Source organism: Eubalaena glacialis, chromosome 7, assembly GCF_028564815.1.
Source record: "Eubalaena glacialis isolate mEubGla1 chromosome 7, mEubGla1.1.hap2.+ XY, whole genome shotgun sequence".
In the NCBI taxonomy this organism is placed as follows: Eukaryota; Metazoa; Chordata; class Mammalia; order Artiodactyla; family Balaenidae; genus Eubalaena; species Eubalaena glacialis.
The window spans coordinates 77,399,237-77,418,838 of record NC_083722.1 but is presented as its reverse complement, the minus strand read 5'-3'; the positions used below and the strand labels follow the sequence as shown (position 1 = coordinate 77,418,838).

General features: G+C 48.2%; 1 protein-coding gene across 1 annotated transcript in view; it reads right to left on the bottom strand.

The window, feature by feature from the left end:
* The window catches only part of LOC133095499 (voltage-dependent L-type calcium channel subunit alpha-1D-like), a 229,057-nt gene extending 209,983 nt beyond the window's left edge, over window positions 1-19,074 (bottom strand). The window contains exons 1-4 of the mRNA XM_061196999.1: window positions 19,064-19,074; window positions 18,191-18,377; window positions 15,928-16,237; window positions 12,067-12,172 (exon numbers count right to left, since the gene is read on the bottom strand). Coding sequence (XP_061052982.1) covers window positions 12,067-12,172; window positions 15,928-16,237; window positions 18,191-18,257 — 483 coding nt within the window. The 5' untranslated portion in view covers window positions 18,258-18,377; window positions 19,064-19,074. The remainder of the gene's footprint in view (window positions 1-12,066; window positions 12,173-15,927; window positions 16,238-18,190; window positions 18,378-19,063) is intronic.
* Window positions 19,075-19,602: the final 528 nt, after the last annotated feature.

Sequence of the window (19,602 nt, the reverse complement as noted above, 5' to 3'; positions counted from 1 at the left end):
AACCCCTGCCTCCCAGGGCGGGCCGCGCGGAGGCTTGAGGACGCACCAGACTGTCGCCCCAGCCCCAGGAACAGTGAACCCCGCAACTCCACGTACCCTAGGAGCCAGGGTCTGTGCTAACCCTGCCAGCCACTTAATCTCCTCTTTCACAGAAGAGGGACAGACCGGGCAAGGAGGCGCATCTGGCCCCTCACAGGCGCCGAACTGCGGGCGTGTGTGACTCGGAGCCCACGGCCTAACTGCTCGCTCCTACGACCTCCGGCACACAAGAGCCCCCGCGCTTTCCTTTCACGAGTAACACTTTTCAAGGAATTAAAATGCAATAAAATCTACTTAATGTCCTAGTTTAAACTCCTCTGACTCCCATTTCAATTGGATGGTTCACAAGGCGCTTCAGAAGACAGGCAGAGGGCCACCCTGACTTCAGCCACCACCCCACCCTACCTGGCAACGCCTCTGAGCGACGGGAGTGCATCACATGCAAGGAGTTTCGGTGCCAGTCCCCGAACCTGGGTTCCAAGCCCTAAGCGAAACCAGGCCGTGAAGCCCGCGCAGAGACCCACCTGGCGGTCCTGCCGTTGCTCTAGCCCGCGGCCTTCCCTCGCTGCTCTGCGCTGCCGAGCGTTTAGACGGCAAGAGGCTGTGAGCCCTGACTTGTCTGCACCGCCTGGTGGTGGAGTGTGGGCTCTGAGGTCAGGAAGCCCGGATGTGGATCCAGGCCCTGCCAATTACTAGGCCTCATGGCCTCATGTAAGCAATTCGACCCCTCCCAGCTTTTTTTCCTCACCTGCAAAATGAGGATTTCAGTAGTCTCTTCTTCAAGACTTCACGGTGAGGATTAAAGGAGAACTAAGGAGATTATACACACAAAGCCCACCTAGCTCAGCGGATGTCAGCCATGAGCTAGTAACAAAGGCAATTATCTCTGTGCCTCCAGTTATGGTGAAAAAGACAGGGTATGGCAGCCACCCCAGAACCAGATGACTGAGGAAAGACCCACAGCATTTGTCACCAGGCCTGCTGACTCCCTCCTGCCCTCCCATAACCACTGGCCAGCGCCCTGACTCTTTCAATAAGATAATGAGGCCATCCATGGCCAAATGATTCCTGCATGTTAACAGGCATGAAGAAAGTAAGAGAATAATTTATGAAGTAAAACAGGGGAGGGAGGAATGATCAAAACTATCTTATGGAAGGTAAAGAAATCGGCTGAATGCCCAGCTTGCTTTGAAGAGACATTCTTTTGGCATCTGATTTTCCAGATGTCACAAGTGCCCCTGGCATCCTCAGACCTACCGGTCAGATGGCAAATGTCTGACTTCAACCTGGATTCAGGGCTGTAACGGTGAGGGTGGGAAGGAAACAGACCCAGAGACAGAAGCCCTGGCCTAAGTCCCCACTTGGCTCCTCTCTCACTGTGCGACCCTAAGCAAGTTGATTGCTGGGTCTGAAGAATGAATGCATCCACCTGAAGGTCTCCGGGGTCCTTCCCAATCCCAACCTCACCAGTCTGTGATTCACATTCAGTACCATCCAGGGTAAATCAGAACCAGCATCTAACCTCCTATTCCCCACCCCCTCATCCCCCATCCCGTCTTTAATGATTATCAATTAGCTTATTCAGCTGGCCAACCTAAAATAGTTCCAAAGCTTTCTCTGCCCCGACCAAACTAGTTGCAACCCCATGGGGCTTTCTAGAAAAAGATTTCTTAAACACCTCTCTTTTACCAAATTCTTACTGGGTGTCACCACTTCCCCACATTCTAATTTAGAACTTTAGATGTTTTAATTTCACTCCCACCAGATAAAAATTCTGAAAAGAGCTTTAGATAGATTCACCATTAATTTATAGTTCAATAATTCAGAAATTGTGAATGCCCAAAGAGAAGCACACTTTCGCATTATCTCAAAAAAGAAAAAGGACTAAGGGACTAATTACTGTTATAAAAGGGCAGCATTTTAACCATTTACTCAGTCAAGCTGTTTTTGTACAATTTGAAAGGAGTCACTTAAATATAAACAGTGTTTCATAATACCCCCTTTTTATCTATTTACTGAAGAACATTCGAGGATGTCTTCTTTTAAAAATATTGGTCACGGGCTTCCCCGGTGGCACAGTGGTTAAGAATCCTGCCAGTGCAGGGGACACGGGTTCGAGCCCTGGTCCGGGAAGATCCCACATGCCGCGGGGCAACTAAGTCCGTGTGCCACAGCTACTGAGCCTGAGCTCTAGAGCCCGTGAGCCACAAGTACTGAGGCCACGTGCCACAACTACTGAAGCACACGTGCCTAGAGCCCGTGCTCCACAACAAGAGAAGCCACCGCAACGAGAAGCCCGCGCACCGCAATGAAGAGTAGCCCCCGCACGCCACAACTAGAGAAAGCCCGGGCGCAGCAATGAAGACCCACCGCAACCAAAAATAAAGAAAGAAACTTATTTTAAAAAAAAAAATACATTGGTCACTTCTTTAGTTCACATTAGAGTAAAATAATAAAACCACATCTCTTCCAAAATGAGGGCTTGGGAGGGGTTCTTTGCATTAATACATACTATCCTTTTGTACTTTGACTTAAACCAAGTTAAGCCAGTAAGTGAATGTTTAATGGACTACATTTTACACATAATAAATGCTCCAGAAAGTACTTTATGTATGATCAAATGATAGCTGTTTTAAACTACTCTTTTTTTAATCTTCCCAGCTTTAGTTCTATAGTAATTTATATAACCAAAAAGCAAAACTACTATAGAATACAGAAGTGCCTCCAGTATGCCACAGTTTAATGCTGTGTCCTAACCCTTTAGGAACTCTGAATCCAGAGACCATCTGCTTGCAGGGCATTTATTTCTCGTTAACAAAAGCACAGCGAAGACATGGCTCTCCGTGCCCCAACAGTACCTTGTACAAGGACCCATGCTGTAGATTCCTGCTTGGAACTGCTTCCTAGAAAATGCCTCTCTCAATGAATGTGGCTGCTTCCCATTGTTGAGAGGATAAAAACCCTGTAAGTTAGGAGTGCTCCCTTTCGCCACCACTGCTGGAAAGCCTAACGGCCAGTTCAGTGCCCAGGTGTCAGCAATCCATTCATCTCAAGCACCTGGGCAAGTCTGCTTTTTTTGTTTTGATTCCCGATTGCCCCATCCTTCATCAGCTTCCATTTTCTAAGCCACCTCAGAGCTTCTGGAAACAGGAGGGGGTACAAACCCTATAATAAATACCATAATAATAGCGAGGTTCAATTGCCTGTGAAAATAGAATAATTAATCATCTAAGACCACAGGACAGCAGAAACATACCAGGTGAGATATTTTTCTTCCACAACTAAAAGGAACATAAAGGAAGAATTCGTCTTAGAACTCAGCTGTAGCCAGCAAACACTGCAAAAGTGAGACTCAGTTTTTTGCCTTAGGGACTTATTTATCTGTTAGCCACCTGGAATGAATGTTTCCCTTGAAAGAAGCACGGTCCCCAAGTGCGTGGCACCCAAAGCAAGGGAAAGAATAATGAGCCTTGGTGCCTTTCATCCAAGTCTGTGGTTCAAAAGAGATGACAAGTCTGGTGCTCAGAGTTCCAGGACTTTCTGCTCGAACCAGATGCTCTGGGTGCCTACCAGACATCCAAGAGAGAGGCTGTACCCTCCCCCCAAGATTTCCTTTCCCATGGCCTAAGACAAGGAACGAATGACGTCACTCGTCAGAGTTAAAGGACGGCTGACCTCAAGGAGCTGTCGGGGTGGGGAGCGTAAATCGTACGGGCTTCGTGGAAGCCAATGCAGCAGTAAGTATGGAATTAAAATGCACTGTCCTCCCACCCAGAGAGTTCCCTTCTAAGTACTTAACCCAGAGAACAGTTTACTTGTACACACAAAGAGCACACACAAGGATATTCAATGCAGCATTGTTTGAAACAGCAAAACTTTAGCAACTAACCTAACTGCTCATCAGAAAGAGGACAATTAAACAAACCATGGCACATACACGGAATATTTTACGGCAACTAAGGAGTTGTTAGATCTCTACACGCAGATACGGAAAGATCTGTAAGACACATCAAGTGGGAAAAAAGGAAGCTTTATAATGCATGCACTCTGTTTCCACTTGTGTAAAACTTAAAATACCCAAACTGTACAGATATAGATTTCAAAATGCACAGATGATATACACATACAGACACAGTGAAAAACAATTCTGAAACTGATTACTGTGATTAGAAGGAGCTGGGTAGGGAAAAGGAGACTCAGTTTACTTGCAGTGTTTTAATAGTTCAGAAGAATGTATTCGTGTATTATTTGAATGATGATTTACTGTAAGAATGCAAAATATGAAAAACAAAGAAGGCCTTTCTCGGACCCCATGCTGTGGGCTTTCCTTATGAAAGGGCGACCGGGCACAGTGAGCCCGCAGCAGCGCCGGCTAGAAGTCCGGACACATAAGTCTGGTATGCTCTGCAGAGCAGGTCTCAATAAATATTTGTTGAATAATGGTGCCTTGACTTCCTGTCTTATAAACAAGGGTCCTTACAGCGCTACAAAAATATCTGTGAGTATGCCGTGCTAGACCTCCCCATGGGTGCAGGGAAGGGAGGCACGGTGGGCCCCTCAGAAGATGACCACGGCAGGGAAAGCATGAGCCTCACACCCAGCCTGCTGTGAATCCACAGGCCAAGCTGACCAAGGACACCTCCTCCTTCCTTCCCAGGCAGGGTCCATCTGCCAGCTACATCTTCCCTGAGCAGTCTGGAGCCGGCCTTCCCTCCCTCAGGTCACCCCCTGCCAATTCCCTCCAGCCTGACTCTCATGTTCACTCATTCAATAATTTCAACAGGTGGTTTCTAAATTTACCACTCAGCCAGCAGGGAGGGGAAAAAGAAATTAGCAGAAATAACTGCTTTGAGGTTCTGGAGAAGAAAGTCATTTTCCCCAGCTTGGGCAGTGTCTGGAGCCCTGCACAGTTAAAATCTCCAGAAGAGGGCTTCACGCTACAAGGTGTGTGTTGTCAAAAACACCCAGCGGTCCATCCACCCACCACACTCTCCCCCAGCTCTCACACACACACACAGAGGACAGTTCCTCGCTCAGACAGTTCCTCCTCCAACCCCATCTTCGGCTTTTCTCACTGTGCCCACCTCTCAGTGCCAGCTCTGCCTGCCCAGCCAAACACCTCACTGCCCACAAGAACCCCAGCTGTGAGAATAGCAATCTCACCTTTCCTCATTTCAATCACATGGGCAGAACAGGACTTGGGGACACATCCTACAGTGCTGATGGCGGAGGGCCCCAGCAGTGTGAGCATGACAGGAGGCTCACGTCTATTCTGGAATGACCTGCCAACCTCCACTGCCACCCCACAGGGCAAGGACACCCACCAACATCGCTTCCCGGGGCACGTCGTCCAAGCAGCAGCAACACTCCGCTCAACCACCAGCATCCCAGGGCCTCTGCAGTTTCTTTAGAGACTTTCCTAGGGGAGGAGCAGTTGAGGGTCTGTTCTGGAGTCCCACCCCACCACCACCACCTGTAGTTAACAAGACATAAGTGTCTCTGCAGCTGGGCAAGTTGACCCCTCTGTATCAGGCACGTCTCACGTTTTGCAGACAGTTAAAAGTTAAATGCTGATGGGGAAGGTTCAAAAAGGAGACTACCCACAAATCTGCTACAAGGGTCTCCTCTTTCTCACACAATCATTTTAAAATACTGAACTTGAGCTGAGGTTAAGGAAGGAATGCATCTCCCCAAAGACCCTCTCCAAAGTGGGCTGACGGGATGCACATTTCAGGCAGTGTGTGAGAGGGACCCGCTGGAGGCCAGTCAGACTGTGCCTGGGAGACGGGAAGGCTGGGGTGCAGGGTGGGATCCTGAGACCCTCTTTTAAGCCCCCTTTCCAGCTGTGTCTGATAACAGTTTCTACCCTTTGGACTTTTCAGTTACCTAAGTTAATAAATTACAAAAACACACACATACTTTTTTTTTCCCCAACTAAGCCAATTTGTGTTTCTGCAACTTGTAATCCAACAAATTCTGTCCAATACACCAACATATCCTCACTCCAAGACAGGTTCATTTTTCAAGGGTCTAAGCAGGGAAGTTCCAGTGTTCGAGGTGTGTCTATAAAGAAATGAGATTCGCTTTTTAACAAAGCAAAAGGGTGAGGACCGTTTGGGAATTCCTCTTAAGGAACTTTAATAGTAGTAAATCTGAATTCCTTAAGACTTGGGTTTGATTTCTGAAAAACTGCCGATACTCAATCCAACTCTGTTCAATAAAACATCAATCTGGGTAACTTGTTCTTTGTCGACATGAGGCAAGACAACAAAAGAGATGCAATTACGTGTACAAGGAATAAACGGGTTCACCAGCTCTGGGTTAAATGTTACTCCCCAAGTCCATCTATTCTGGGCATTCTGCTGCCCCACCAACCTTTACACGAAATGTGACACTCACACACCCACCCAAGTACAACCTCTCACACGTGGCTCACACACAGTGCTGAACACAGAAGCCACCTTATGAGGCAGGGATTCAAAAAGTATCAAGCATTTGTCTTTCTTCTCTCCTGCTTCAGATATAAAGAGTTAAATTTGCCAAGAAATACACAATCCTGAAATTCAAGGCAAACTCTGACAGGTGCTTCCTGGGATTCTCATTAATATTGGACAATGAAAGTCAGCCTCTCGAGCAAACATTAATCATTAGCCAATTGCTGAAAATTAACTACTGATCTATAAGGACATGCCATGGAACCCCACACGGTCATTCATTTATGGACCCACCCATTCCACGTGCATTTCCTGATGTGCCTACTGTGCGCCCGCACGGGGTTAAGTTCACAACACCACCGAGACCAGTCAGACTCAGCACATGCTACTTTCATCCAGAGTCACTCAGCTCGGGACTTCCATGGTGGTGCAGTGATTAGGAATCCGCCTGCCAATGCAAGGGAAACGGGTTCAATCCCTGGTCTGGGAAGATCTCACGTGCCGTGGAGCAACTAAGCCAGTTCGCCACAACTACTGAGCCTGCAAGCCACAACTACTGAAGCTCGCGCATCTAGAGCCCGTGCTCCACAACAAGAGAAGCCACCGCAATGAGAAGCCCGCGCACTGCAATGAAGAGTAGCCCCAGCTCGCCGCAACTAGAGAAAGCCCGCGTGCGGCAACTAAGACACAATGCAGCCAAAAATAAATTAATTAATTAATTTAAAAAAACAAAAACAAAGTCACTCAGCTCATCAGCCAAAGAGCCAGGCTGTCAGAGCCCAAAGCCCATGTGCAGAAAGGCACCCCACACACCAAGCCACTTCCCACAGCAGTTATAGAATAAGGCGGAAAGGGGTGAATATCTGCAAAGAGGAAAGCAAGTACTACTTGCACATAGGCAGGTGGGGTGGAAGGTGGGGCCAAGGATCAGAGAAGGCTGAACTGAGGGCAGCACACAAGCTCTCCTAGAAAAACGGCATCTAGGCGTGCAGAAATACACTCGCAATTCAAACAGAAAGACAACAGAGCAAAGCCACGGAGATGAGGTACAGAAATAAAAGCCACCTTCTAGGCAAAGCCCAAGGAGACAGGTTATGAAACTGTGTTTCAGGTATTTCAATTCACACCACTCACTATGTGAGATGCTAAACTACGGACCATGCAGAGCCCATGAACTTGCTTTTTAAGCCCAGGAAACACTGCGTGGGAATCTCGGCCATGGAGGAGAGAATGCAACCAAAGTAGGCTGTCCCACAGCGTTCCTGGCCCTCATAAGGCATCTGGTCCCCCTGACAGGAGTCCCCAGCCAGCACTGCTTCCCAGAGATGCTCCCACCACTCTGCTACTCCAAGCCCTGGAGCTGGAGCACAAAACGTACAAGGCTGCTCAGCTCGGAAACCCAGCTCCCACGGTGCCTTCAGCCAGGGGTACATGAGAAGCAGGGTCACGAGACCCTCAGCTTTTCAGGAGTAAACACGTGGAACTTCCCACCTACCCCCCGCCAAGGACCTCAAAAGAGTCCGCAGAGGAACCTGCCACACAAGGAAATCCTGAGTACGGCTCAGAGGAAAGACTGGGTGAGGAACTTCTCCTGAGAGTGTTCATTCAGTGGTCCTCAACAACCCGCATTCATGAACATGTTCTACACACCGTCAGGCTCGGTGCTATTGGGATTCCAAAATGATTCACTGTGAGTTGTATTCTGAAGAGGCTTGATAAGACAAAGATAAGATGTGCACATAAATAACCAAAATATAAGGTGTTTTATATGCAAAGTGCCAGCGGAGCAGTTCAGATAAGAGTGTTACTTCTAATCAGGGTCAGAAAAGGCTCCACAGAAGAGACATCCTTTGAGATTATTCCTGAGCAGCTCTAAGGACAGTGACGGTGACGAAGGGGTGGTAGGGAGGAAGAGGTATTTCAGATGGAGAAGGGGCCAGGAGGCGGCCAAGAGCAGGGAGGGGTGTTTACGATCAGCTGGTGGACTAACGGACGGGGGTGGGGGGGGGGTATGAAGGAGAGGCACAGAAGGTGAACCAGAAAAGGTCGGGTAGACCAAGGAGCACCCAGCCTTCCCTCGGGCAGCAGGTCGCCCCTGAAACCTCAGGATCACTCCTCTAGCAAAAGCCATCTGACCGCAATGTGAATGGAGAGGAAGGGGAAGACATGAGAGGCTTTATAGAGGCCAAGCGTCAGCAGTCTAAAAACACAAAGGCAAGATGAGAAAGGGGGTAAAAAGGGGGTCAAAGACTGAGTAAACCTTCTCGTTGAGTGTCACAAGCATTTATTGAGGACCTGGTAAAGGGACAGAGCGGCCTAGGCCACGCGCCCCGCCCTCGGTGGCTGCAGACATCAAGGAAGGTCAGGGCTGGCAGTTGGGCGCCCCTCTTTGGACAGTTCTAATTTGAGGCCGGTCAGCGCTATGGAGAACTGGGCCCCAGGGGTGGGGTGGCAATTCCAGTAGCAGGATGCCCAGACGGAAGCGTTCAGTCAGTTTGTGACTTAATGAGAAACTGAAGTTTGGGAAGCAAAATAAAGCATTTTCCAACACGGTGAAGTACAGGATTGTGATCATCCCCACGCGACACTCCATAAAGAAGCGCTCCTTGCCCCCTGCCCCATGCTAAGAAAAAAATTAAATAAATGATATACGCTTTCAATAAGTGGAACTGAGGAAATCCTGCTACCCACTGATCTAGGAGGGAGATTGCTGTGGGAACTGAGTTGCACCGTTTCCATGGCTGCAGCCTCCACTAGTCCTTGCAAGTCCACAAATGAAAGCTGCATAGAAACTTGAGATTGTTTATATATATATATATATATATATATATATATATATATATATATATATATATATTTTTTTTTTTTTTTTTTTTTTTAAATCTAACCCTGGGAAAACTTGCTGCTCCCAAGGTAGTCTCCAAATCCCCAAAGCTGGCTCAGTTAGGTACAACCCAGACCAAACGCACATTGGACCAAGGGAGATGGCCACATTTCTTACCCAACAAAAGTAATAATTTCACTGCAAACTACCTGTAACAGGCAGAAACATCTTCCACAGAGCTGGCCCTGAATTGTACTCTAAGCGCTCAACATCTACATTCCCGACAGAACTTGGAGGCAAAGGAAACCACCAGCTCCCTGACACGTACAGCTTTGCAATCCGTATCAGTCTCTGCCTTTTGTTTTGCCATTCACATTAATTGAAAGGTATTTACTACAGATGAAAAATAAGCTTCGTTCAGCTGCCTCTAAACCGATCCCAAAAATAGAGCAATCACTTTGGTACAAATTGGGTCAAATGTTTTTAAAAAAAAAAAAAAACCGGCTCCCTGGCAGGAGGACTGACATGGCATGGGACCTTGCTAAGAGTCAGGGGGGAATCCACAAAGATCTTCCCTTCCCACAGTGAGAAAGGAAATATTTAAAGAGTTAGGCAGAGATTAAACTCGTCTGGCCATGTGACCAGCCAAGTGAACACAAGACACAAACTTGAATGCTATAAGTTTCAGAATGTTAAGAGGTCAAAGAAATATATGTTGGGTTTTTTAGAAAGGATTGCCAAACTAGCACACTGCCCTCTCCCACCCACAAAAGGCCGGTGTTTTAAGAACTGTCAATAAAAGATCCACTGGGGAGGGACTGCCAGGGAGAGGAAGAGAGATTTATCCATTTCCTATGTTTTATTCCCTCACTTATTAGCTGTGAAATCCAAATGGCCCAACAGTGCTTATATTAGTGCCCTGAATTTCCCTGGGAAAAAAAATCAGAATATTAATTGACTTAACACGTGCAGCTACATTAATTATTCCATTGATCTGAATTAATCTGCCTTTCAGAAAGGTATCTATTTTCTAAGTTTGTTTAATCATGTTCTCTTGAGCTACAAAAAGCAACAAACTGGGTCACCATCCACGTTGTTAAATTTGGTAACAAGGCTGACACCATCTGTGGCCTAGACTGTGATGATCTAGCCCCATTGATGGGGGCTTTTCACTACTTCTGCTTTTCCTTTGAAATGACTGTCTAAAGTCACATGTCTACAACTAAATCAGAAGCTATTTAAAATATCCAAAGTCACACAGATCATCTCTAGCACAGTATAAATATATACTAACAGTAAGTCTTTACATGTGTTTCCAACTCCCATTTACAGTTGTGCTTTCAGTAGCGGTATCCAAAACTTTTTAAAATTCCCTACACATCAGACTACAAAAGCCCAAATATGAAGAGACATCACACTACATCTGAAATGTGCCACACATTTTAAATGTAACATGAAATCCTGTACATAAACCATGAAGTCTAAAATCATAAGAGCATAATGTCAACATCTACAGACCCCGGCAGAGCTCTCCCCTCACTAGTTTTGACTATACAACACTCAGCTAAGAACATCCAGCCCTACAAAAATACAGCTTCAGCATGAGAAACCAAAACCAAATGGAACCAGCTAAAAGAGGGGAAAGCAAAAAATAGGGAGAATATCCTGTTATCCAGGACCAGCCCCTCATTCACCTCCTTTCTGCACGGCCTCCAGTCATGAAGGACTGATCCTTGCAAAGAGGATGCTGCAGCACCAGAAAAATCCTGAAATGGCTTCTGAATCATCAAGGAAAGATTACAGGATGTCAGAGGTAAAAACAACCCTGGTGATCTTCTCATCCGATCCCCCAAAATGACAGGTGGGTAAACGGCAATGCAAAAAGGGTCTGGGAAATGCCCCAAAATACAGCCAGTTGACAGTCCACTGGGACAACTCTTAGTCCCACTCCAGTGTTCTTCAGTGCTTTTTTTTTAAACTATATCAACCTTTCCCAAAGGAAGTTCCATGAAACACTGTGATGCACTCTGCCAAAAAAATGTTTAAAGAATCCATGACCAATTACTTTTAGGGACTAGCTGAGTTAAACAAAATGAAACTGGTTTGTTAACTACAGACCTTCCTGGAGCTTTTACTGAGTTAATGTGCACTATAAATCTTTAACAGAGCAATAAGGTATATGGAAGTATCCCAATTTATTTCACCATAGAATCATTTTATCTTGGAGCATTTCATAGGACTAAGTGGAGGAACTTCAATACTCTACTGTACATTCACCAAATTATGCGCTACGTGGATTAGTTTTGTTGTGTTCTACTTCTGTAAAAATTAATAGTTCAGGTACAGAAGCTATGATAACTCTCTACTTACCAGAAAAATTAACCAAAGTACCCACAACTCCCAAATAACACTGGATTTAAAAAAAAAAAAAAAAAAAAAAGGCTAACATTACCAGAAAAAGAATGGTCGACAAAAAAAGCCTATATGGAGAGAAAAGTTATTTTTAAATCTGCTACAAACCTCTTCCATGAAAAGTTCCACATCTATTTATACAAGATTCATGACTTTAAACACTTTCATTCAGTATAAATTTGAGAATACAGGTCAAAAAAAAAAAAAAACACACCACTGTTGCAAAGCTCCGTGAAACATCACATGCATAGCTGTTAACTTCAACCACCCAGAAAGCCAGCTGCCAGCTTCCAGCTTCAGTATAGAGGTAAATGACAAGCACACATCAGGACAAGCAGCAACTCTAAGGACACTTACCAAGTTATGATTTGTTGAATTAGAATCATCTTCAGGGAATGGGATGTAAATAGCTAAGGCCACACAATTGGCAAAAATAGCCAATAATATAAATATGTCAAATGGTCTGAAAATTTTTGTTAAGGTATATATGTGTTACACCAACATAAACCATCTCTCTCGTCACACTCCCAATCACACCACTTTTGAACTGCTTTTTAAATGAAAATTTTACACACAAATCCTTATTCAACTGACTGCTGTGACTACGAGGTTTCCAGCAGGAGTAATAGTTAGTGGTCAACTCACAGCAGATCTTCCTATCAAATGACGTCTCCACGCCCTTTTCTTCTGTTGCAAGGATCACGTTACACTCATTCTTCTGTTGGACATTTTATATGAAAACCTAAAAGTACATCCAATTAGGGCACTGTGTGAAACAGGTTTCTACTTCGTGTCGTTTTCACAGCAACAAGGGCCTTAGAGAGCTAAATTCCTGGCTGTTGTAGACACAAAGAAAAGCCATCATGAGACAAACCTCTTCCATAAATCCTTGTCACCATGTGTTACAGCCGTTTTCTTGGAGGCTCTTCTTGGCTGGGTCAGTCTGAATCTCCTGTCCGAACTGGGATAGGACAAGTCACCAAGGACCTTCTCCATTCCACCTGTGACCATCTCGTGGCTGTTCCAATCCCTCGCTGTAACAAGCAAGCCAGGCTTCACCTCCCTCCTCCGCTTTCCTTCCTTACTAATCAGCGGTTATCACCGTTTTAGATTAGAGCCAGACCGGAGCTCCATTTATAATGTGTTGTTATTGTGTTCAATTTATAAACAAATTAAATAAAAGGCCATAAGAAATCACCACCAGACACTTTCAGAGCTCAATTTAACATTTCTAAATCTCAGGGGTCTGTCTGGAAGAATCACTCTGAGAGCAGCCTTCAACAGATACTTGCTTAAACCTTCTGGTGTTATTATGAGACACCGTCAAAACTGGCAATACAAAATTTGACATCTGCCAAAATGACTGTTTTTCCTCTCTTGGTTTTCAGCCTTTCCAAATGCAAGGTTTCACGAGCACCAATCTAATCTCCAACTCCGGGCTTGGTTGTACGACACTGTTTCTCCCATACACTCACCCACAAAAGGCAAGGCCACGGTTTCACTAAACATCTCCAAGTCCTAAAGCTTTGAGGATATGCACAGACCTTCTCCATTCATCCTGATTTCCTTCTGGGAAATCCAAAGACGCTGAAGGAAACAGAGACCCCTCAAGTCTCTGGGGATACGTTGAGTTTCATGAAGCCTCAGCCTCTTGAAGAACTTTAACACTCACTGAAATACGGATGTGAAAGACATTACTCCCTTACTAATTTGATGGGCTTATTTTTAAAGCCAGTTATCCTTCCCTCATAGTTATTCTTTTAACTCATCTAGTATTACAAAATCTCTGATGTAGGGACCCAACTTTAAGGCAGTCCACCTTAAAAAGACTTCAGAATCTCCTTTTCATTTTTCCTTTCGGCAGTTCCTTCCAAAATTTTAAAAGTCAATTGCCCCAGGGCTATCCTATATGGAAACACACTTACTGTCTCTCCCCTCCCCCACACCACCATTCTGCCTTTTTAATTTCCTGCTACCTAAATGATAAACCAGCAAATCTGAGAAGTACTGATGCTGTTCAGGAAAGCAAAGATAAGAGTACTTTTTCTTTATGGTGGTCCAGTTTCAGACTCCGGGTACTGGTGGATCCTAACCCACCGCCACAAGATTCTGACAAGCCAAGCAGAACAGAGCATTAGAGAAATGGATGGGTCTGACCCTAAATATTCCTTCCTCGTTCCCCAAGTGCAGGACACTCTGCTTTGCCTGCATGTAAAGGCAAACAGCAGGTAAAAACTCACTCTCCCCATGCTGACAGGGCCTGGCACTGCTGGCTTTAGGAGGCTGCCTATACCCTGCTCCCTGAACCTGAAGAAAACTGTCATTTGAAAAAAACAAATCATGTATCGTTTCAGGATCTATTGTGCAAACTTCCCCATTTGTAGGGGCGGCTTCTCCCCGCACTGGCAGCCACAGCCCCTAATTCCTGCACACACGTCTGGCAGTGCGGGAAAGGGAGTCGGCAGCACCATCCAGGAATTCACTCCGTTCACATAAATTACTATATACAAATTACTGTGCACAAAGAGAAACAGCACCAGGCCTCCCACCTCACTCCACATGAAATTAATGACCCCACGGAGAGGCCTCTGCTTACTCAGAGTCACGTCAAGCCAACCTGAGGAGGACGAGATCTTTCTGGCTAAGTACAGTCTGTGCCTCTGACTGCTGCCATGCCACTTGAGGGACACCCTGTGGAGCCGGCTCCCTCCTGGGCCGACACCAGCGTTCGTCCTCAGACTCAAAAAGAACCTAAAGAGAAAACACATCCACACAACCCCAGCCATGTGAGAGACACCGCAACTCCCTCTGGAGAGGAGACATCTGTTCTAAAAAGGAAAAAGCACATGAAAACCCCTCAAATCCTACACTTGGCTACTCTCTCCAAAACCTTTCTAGACAGTTACCTCATTTTAACTCTCTGAGAGCACAGAAAGTAGCCAGCTAAGACAGAGGGCGTGCAAAGAGCTGCCTAGCTAGGCACTCAAATGATACGGGGGTTTCAGCTCCACTTTCTAGCCCGGGTCACCGACCCCCTCCCTTTGTAGCATGACCGTCCCTCCCCCCCCACCCCCCACCCCCCCCCCGGGCTCCGTGAGGAAGCCCTTTATTCATACTCCTTCCCATGCTTAGGAACTGCTCTAAGGCCCAGGTCAACTCCAAATATACTTCTGGGAGAAGGAAATGCTGTGTTTTACCCAAACGGATGAATCATCTGACTAATTAGAAAGCCATTTGCTCAGAAAGAAGGCCTCAGTCAACCTTTTCTGAAGAGTGGCAGGCACTGGAACCTGGCCTCCAGGTTTAGGGGAGGGAGTGAGCAGGCAGCACACCCTAGTTTTCCAAGATCTGGGCCCTAACAACCCTCCTGGGGCAGTTGGAGTTCAGTTTTAAAAATACAAAGGAGACACCCAGAAATGTAACTCCAGTCCAAGGACACAGACAGAATTTTTTTTATAAAGGCAGCAACTGCAAATTCCTCCACTGAGAGGGCTGTGCTCTAACCCACACGGGCGCTGAAAGAAGAGGCACACACAAACCTCTCCCTTCACATGCTCCCTCACGCTCACGTTTCAAATGCTGTTTTGGAACTTGTCAAAAGGAAATTCCAGGAAGTCATAGCATTGATGAGCAAATTGCTCCCTCCCTATGAAGCAAGTGTTCATATTTGTAGCTACCTGAACAATCAGACTCACCAAATGTCAGATCTACAAGCCATCTTAGCATTAATTGGAGTTTCCGAAGCAAATTCCAAACGTCAAAATGAGAAGACTCCACTAAAGGTCAAAAATGTATTTATTTCTAGTACAGTTTTTTTTTAATCAGCATACCTTATTTGCAATAGGTTCAATGCATACCACTGCCAAAAAACAATGGTGCATTTAAACTAACCATCTAGTGTCAAATGACCAAAGGTTAATTTCATATTTTAATTATCTACCACTTTGAAGTTTCAGGTTGTCACTCCCTCTCCCACCACTACACACACACACACACACACACACACACACACAGAGTAGCCTATACCTACCCAGAGAGATACCCCTCTGCACCCAGAGGAGATAGGAAATTATATACCATGAAACCCTCTACACACAACTTCTGCTGCTCACATTCCAAAATGCTATCACTTTGTAAGTGCCATTTCAGAAAGCAAATCCTTTTAAAGAACAGATGGTAAAAGAGAAAACGAGAAAGCCTTCCCCCAAAAAAGGATACTTCCATTCCACTATACTAATGCAGGCTCTTCGGATGGGGTTATTGAGTGACAAACAGAAAAGGGCGCGGGCAGGTCGGCTGTTGGACGAGTTACCCTGTTTTTTGCTCTTGGCGTATTGCTGACGTTTTCTTTGGGAGAGAGATCCTACAGGTGCGGGCGCAGAGGTGCTCATAGTTTGGGCAGCCTTGGCCTGTCTAGCAGCGTCGATCGCGGCTTGCCAAGACAGGACGGTTTGCTTGGAGCTATTCGGCTGAGAAGTTGGTCCTTCACCAGAAAGAGGGAGCCTGGTGCCTCTTGCATAGTTTGCCTCTGGGAAGAAGGAGAAAAAGGAAAATTAAAAAACAAAACAAAACAATGAGAATCCAGTGTCAGAAGAAAGCTAAAGTGGTTTCCCATCAAGAACAGTAGGGAAATCATCCCCATGTTTCCATTTGAAACCTCATGTCCTATTTTTCAGAAGCAGGGTTTGGTCAGCAAGAGTAGCAAGAAAAGTCCACAAGCCCTGCCCAAAGTGTCAGTAACACAGGACAACTGCTGCATCACGCCCAATGGGTTAGTAACTCCCTACATCCGTGTCTTCACAAGGAGTCTTTCAGTGCATTCCTTCAGACAAACTGAGGTCATTCCCACATTTATTTCAAGTCTTTTCTGACTTTTAAAACCCATGTATCTCTAATGAGTTAACAGATACATACAACAGCTTTTCTTCAAAATAACTACCATCACAAAAAAAAAAAAAAAGCAGTGGCAATAATTCAACAGTCTTAATCATTTTCAGGGTGTTACTCCAACATCTTTCCATAGCCACAAATGAATTTTTTTCAGCATGGAAAAAAAAATCCTCCACTGGCACCAGGGCAATACCAAAAGCCCCATAACCAATACCTAGATTATGCACTGACACTTCCTGCAAATGAAAATTCATGATGCTTGGTACTCATTTCCTCCACAGTCTTTGGAAAACAGAAAACATCTTTAGGGCTTTTTTGCATTTTAAATTGCAGCTGCAGCAGCCAAGCCAGCATCCAAAGAAACAGACAAGGCAGGCAGCCTGCACCCTTACACCTAGGATAGACAGGCTGGGTTATGCCAGGGGCCCTCAAGGCCTAAACAGGAATCACCTCAGTGTAGGCTGGTATCCAAGTGTACACAGGGTAGAACCCCAAGGGTGTTCCATGTGCAAAGCCCTCTCCAGCCTGGGGTCAGGCCAAGACCCAGGCAGGTCTCCCCGGCACCTGCCTACCTCTGGTCACAACCTCCTTACTGAGACAGAAGTCAAAGGGAGCGTGGTGGCAGAGGTAGAGGGATGGGCATTTGCAAAACCAATTCTTGATCAGTAAAAAGCAAGGAAGAGTCAAAGCGAGCACACGTCTGCCTGGCCAGCAGCCTGAGAGGGGGCCGCGGGGTTGGGCAGCAGACGGTCTGAACCAGGGGAGGAGTCGCCCCAAGTCTTCCCTTGGGGAGCGCTCAGCGGGAAGGCTGCGAGCCCATGGAGGGTTGTGGGGGACTCCAGTGACCTCCAAGCAGGAGTGAAGAGGGCTGGCCAGGAGCTGCGCCCCCTTTCCTCGACCCAGCCGGGCCGGCATGGTAACTGCACGTGGCCGGGCTGGGGCGCAGAGCCTCACAGCGGCAGCGACTCTCCGGGCATTGCTAGGTTACCGACGTGTGCACAGCGGCGCTGCGAGCGGGAATACGCGTTCCACCCGACCCCCTGGCCAGCGACTCCGAGACCCAGCCTCCCTCTCAAGGGTAGGGGGATTCTTCACCCACCGGCAAGAAGGTTGAAACCTGGCAATCCTAGAATTTTCCGGATGCCACCAGAGACCTTCTTCCTAATTAACCAGGGGCCGGGGAAGGAGATGAAGAGGCTGGAAAGGGGGCTCCGGCTGAAGACTCATAGCCACCCCCTTTCCATCGCTCGGGAGCGTTGGAGGAAAGTTGAGCCCGAGGACACTGAAGCCGAATCACCTCGGCTCGCCGCCCCTCCGGCGGCACAGTACTCCACGGACTCCACGGCCGCCCCCACCCCACAAATGCAGAATTAGCTCTGACATTCAAGGCCTGAAGGGGAGAACGGAGTGGCTGTCACGCATCTCCCCTTTCTATGTAGATGACACCGAGCTAGAAGCATCCTCTCCAACCCCCTCAACCCACCAGCGCATCAGAGATGGGAGGGGGGTGAGAAGGCAGAGGGGGGTGGGAAGAGGAGGACCACGACAAGGATTAGATTTGGCAGCGGGTGCCCAGGCTCTGGCTGCTCACCGTTCGCGTGGTCCGCTTGCTGCTGCCGTTGATGCTGCATTTTTTTCATCATCATCATCATCATCATCCACGAACATTTATTGAGCGCCTACTGTGTGCAGGGCACTGTGCTAGGCGTTGGGGCGGGGGAGGAACGGGTAAGGTGGTGACCGATAGGTAGGAGCCGCGATCCCTGCCCTTATTCAAGCTTCAGCAGGGGGTGGGGAGGGACGGGGACAGATAACAGAAAATAAGAATAATTTATAAAAACCGCTGGCCACCCACGCTCCCTCTTTTTCAAAATCGGAGCAAAATAAACTTTTTTTAAAAAATAAGATCGGATGTATATATTATCTTGATAATATATACATGTAATTTTTTGCTGCAAAGGAGAATTGGCTTGGTCCCCCCCCCTCTAGCGGAGGGACGCCGCGAGGATGCCGGCCCGGCCGCCGGGGCCGCTCGGCGCGCCCCCCATGCCCGCCCGCTCGCCCGCCGCGGTGCCCGGTGCCCGGTGCCCGCCGCCGCCGCCGCCCGCGCCGCCGCTAGCTCGCGACCGCGGGCAGCCGGAGCTCACATCCGGGGACGGAGGCGCTCGCTCGCTCGCTCCGCGCCCGCCGCGCCGCGCCGCACGCCGGCTTCGCCCTGGCGACGCTGCGCGCCCGCCGCCGCGTCCCCCTCCCTCCCCCCGCCCGCCCCGGGCCTCCCACGGGCCGCGCCGCGCCCCGGCGATCGGAGGCCGACCCGCGGCTCCCCCCGCACGGCCGGCGCGGTCGGGGTAGCCGCCGCGTGGGACTCGGGGGCCCGCCACCCCGGCCAGGCTCGGCAGACCCGCGGGCGCCGAAGGGTTAAGCGCGCTCCAGCCGCGGGCCTCCCGCTTAACCCCCTCGGTACCGCGGCGTGCTCTCCCCTTCCCCCCGGCGGGGCCCGCGGATCCCGCCGAGGCCGGGTGCGGATTAACCGCTCCTCCCCCGGCATTTCTTCGGGGCGGGGGCCGGGGGACGCTTAGGCTCCCGCAGCTGGCCTCGGCTGTCGGCGTCGTCCTCCCCCGGAGCACACCTGGAGGAGGCCCCGCCCCCTGGGAGCACAGGTGCCGGCGGGCGGTTGTCGCTCGGTTGGCGAGGAGCTCTGCCCGGCTCCCAAACCGCTCCGGAGCCGGGCTGGAGCCCCCCGCCCCCACTTTTCCTCGGCCCTTTCCGATTGCGGGGGGATGGGGGAGCCCGGCTGTCTGGAGAGCACTCGCCGCCCCAGGTAACAGCACCTTTAGATCTAACCTGGTTTCCAGAGTGTCCCTCATCCCACCCCGCCCAGCGCTGGGTCTGGCGCCGCTTTGGGCTTTAAGATGGTTGGGGGAGGGGGAAGACAGCTCTCTTTCCCACTCCCTCCCTCCCTCTCCACCCCCACGTGTGTTAGGAGGCAGGTACTGGGAAGTA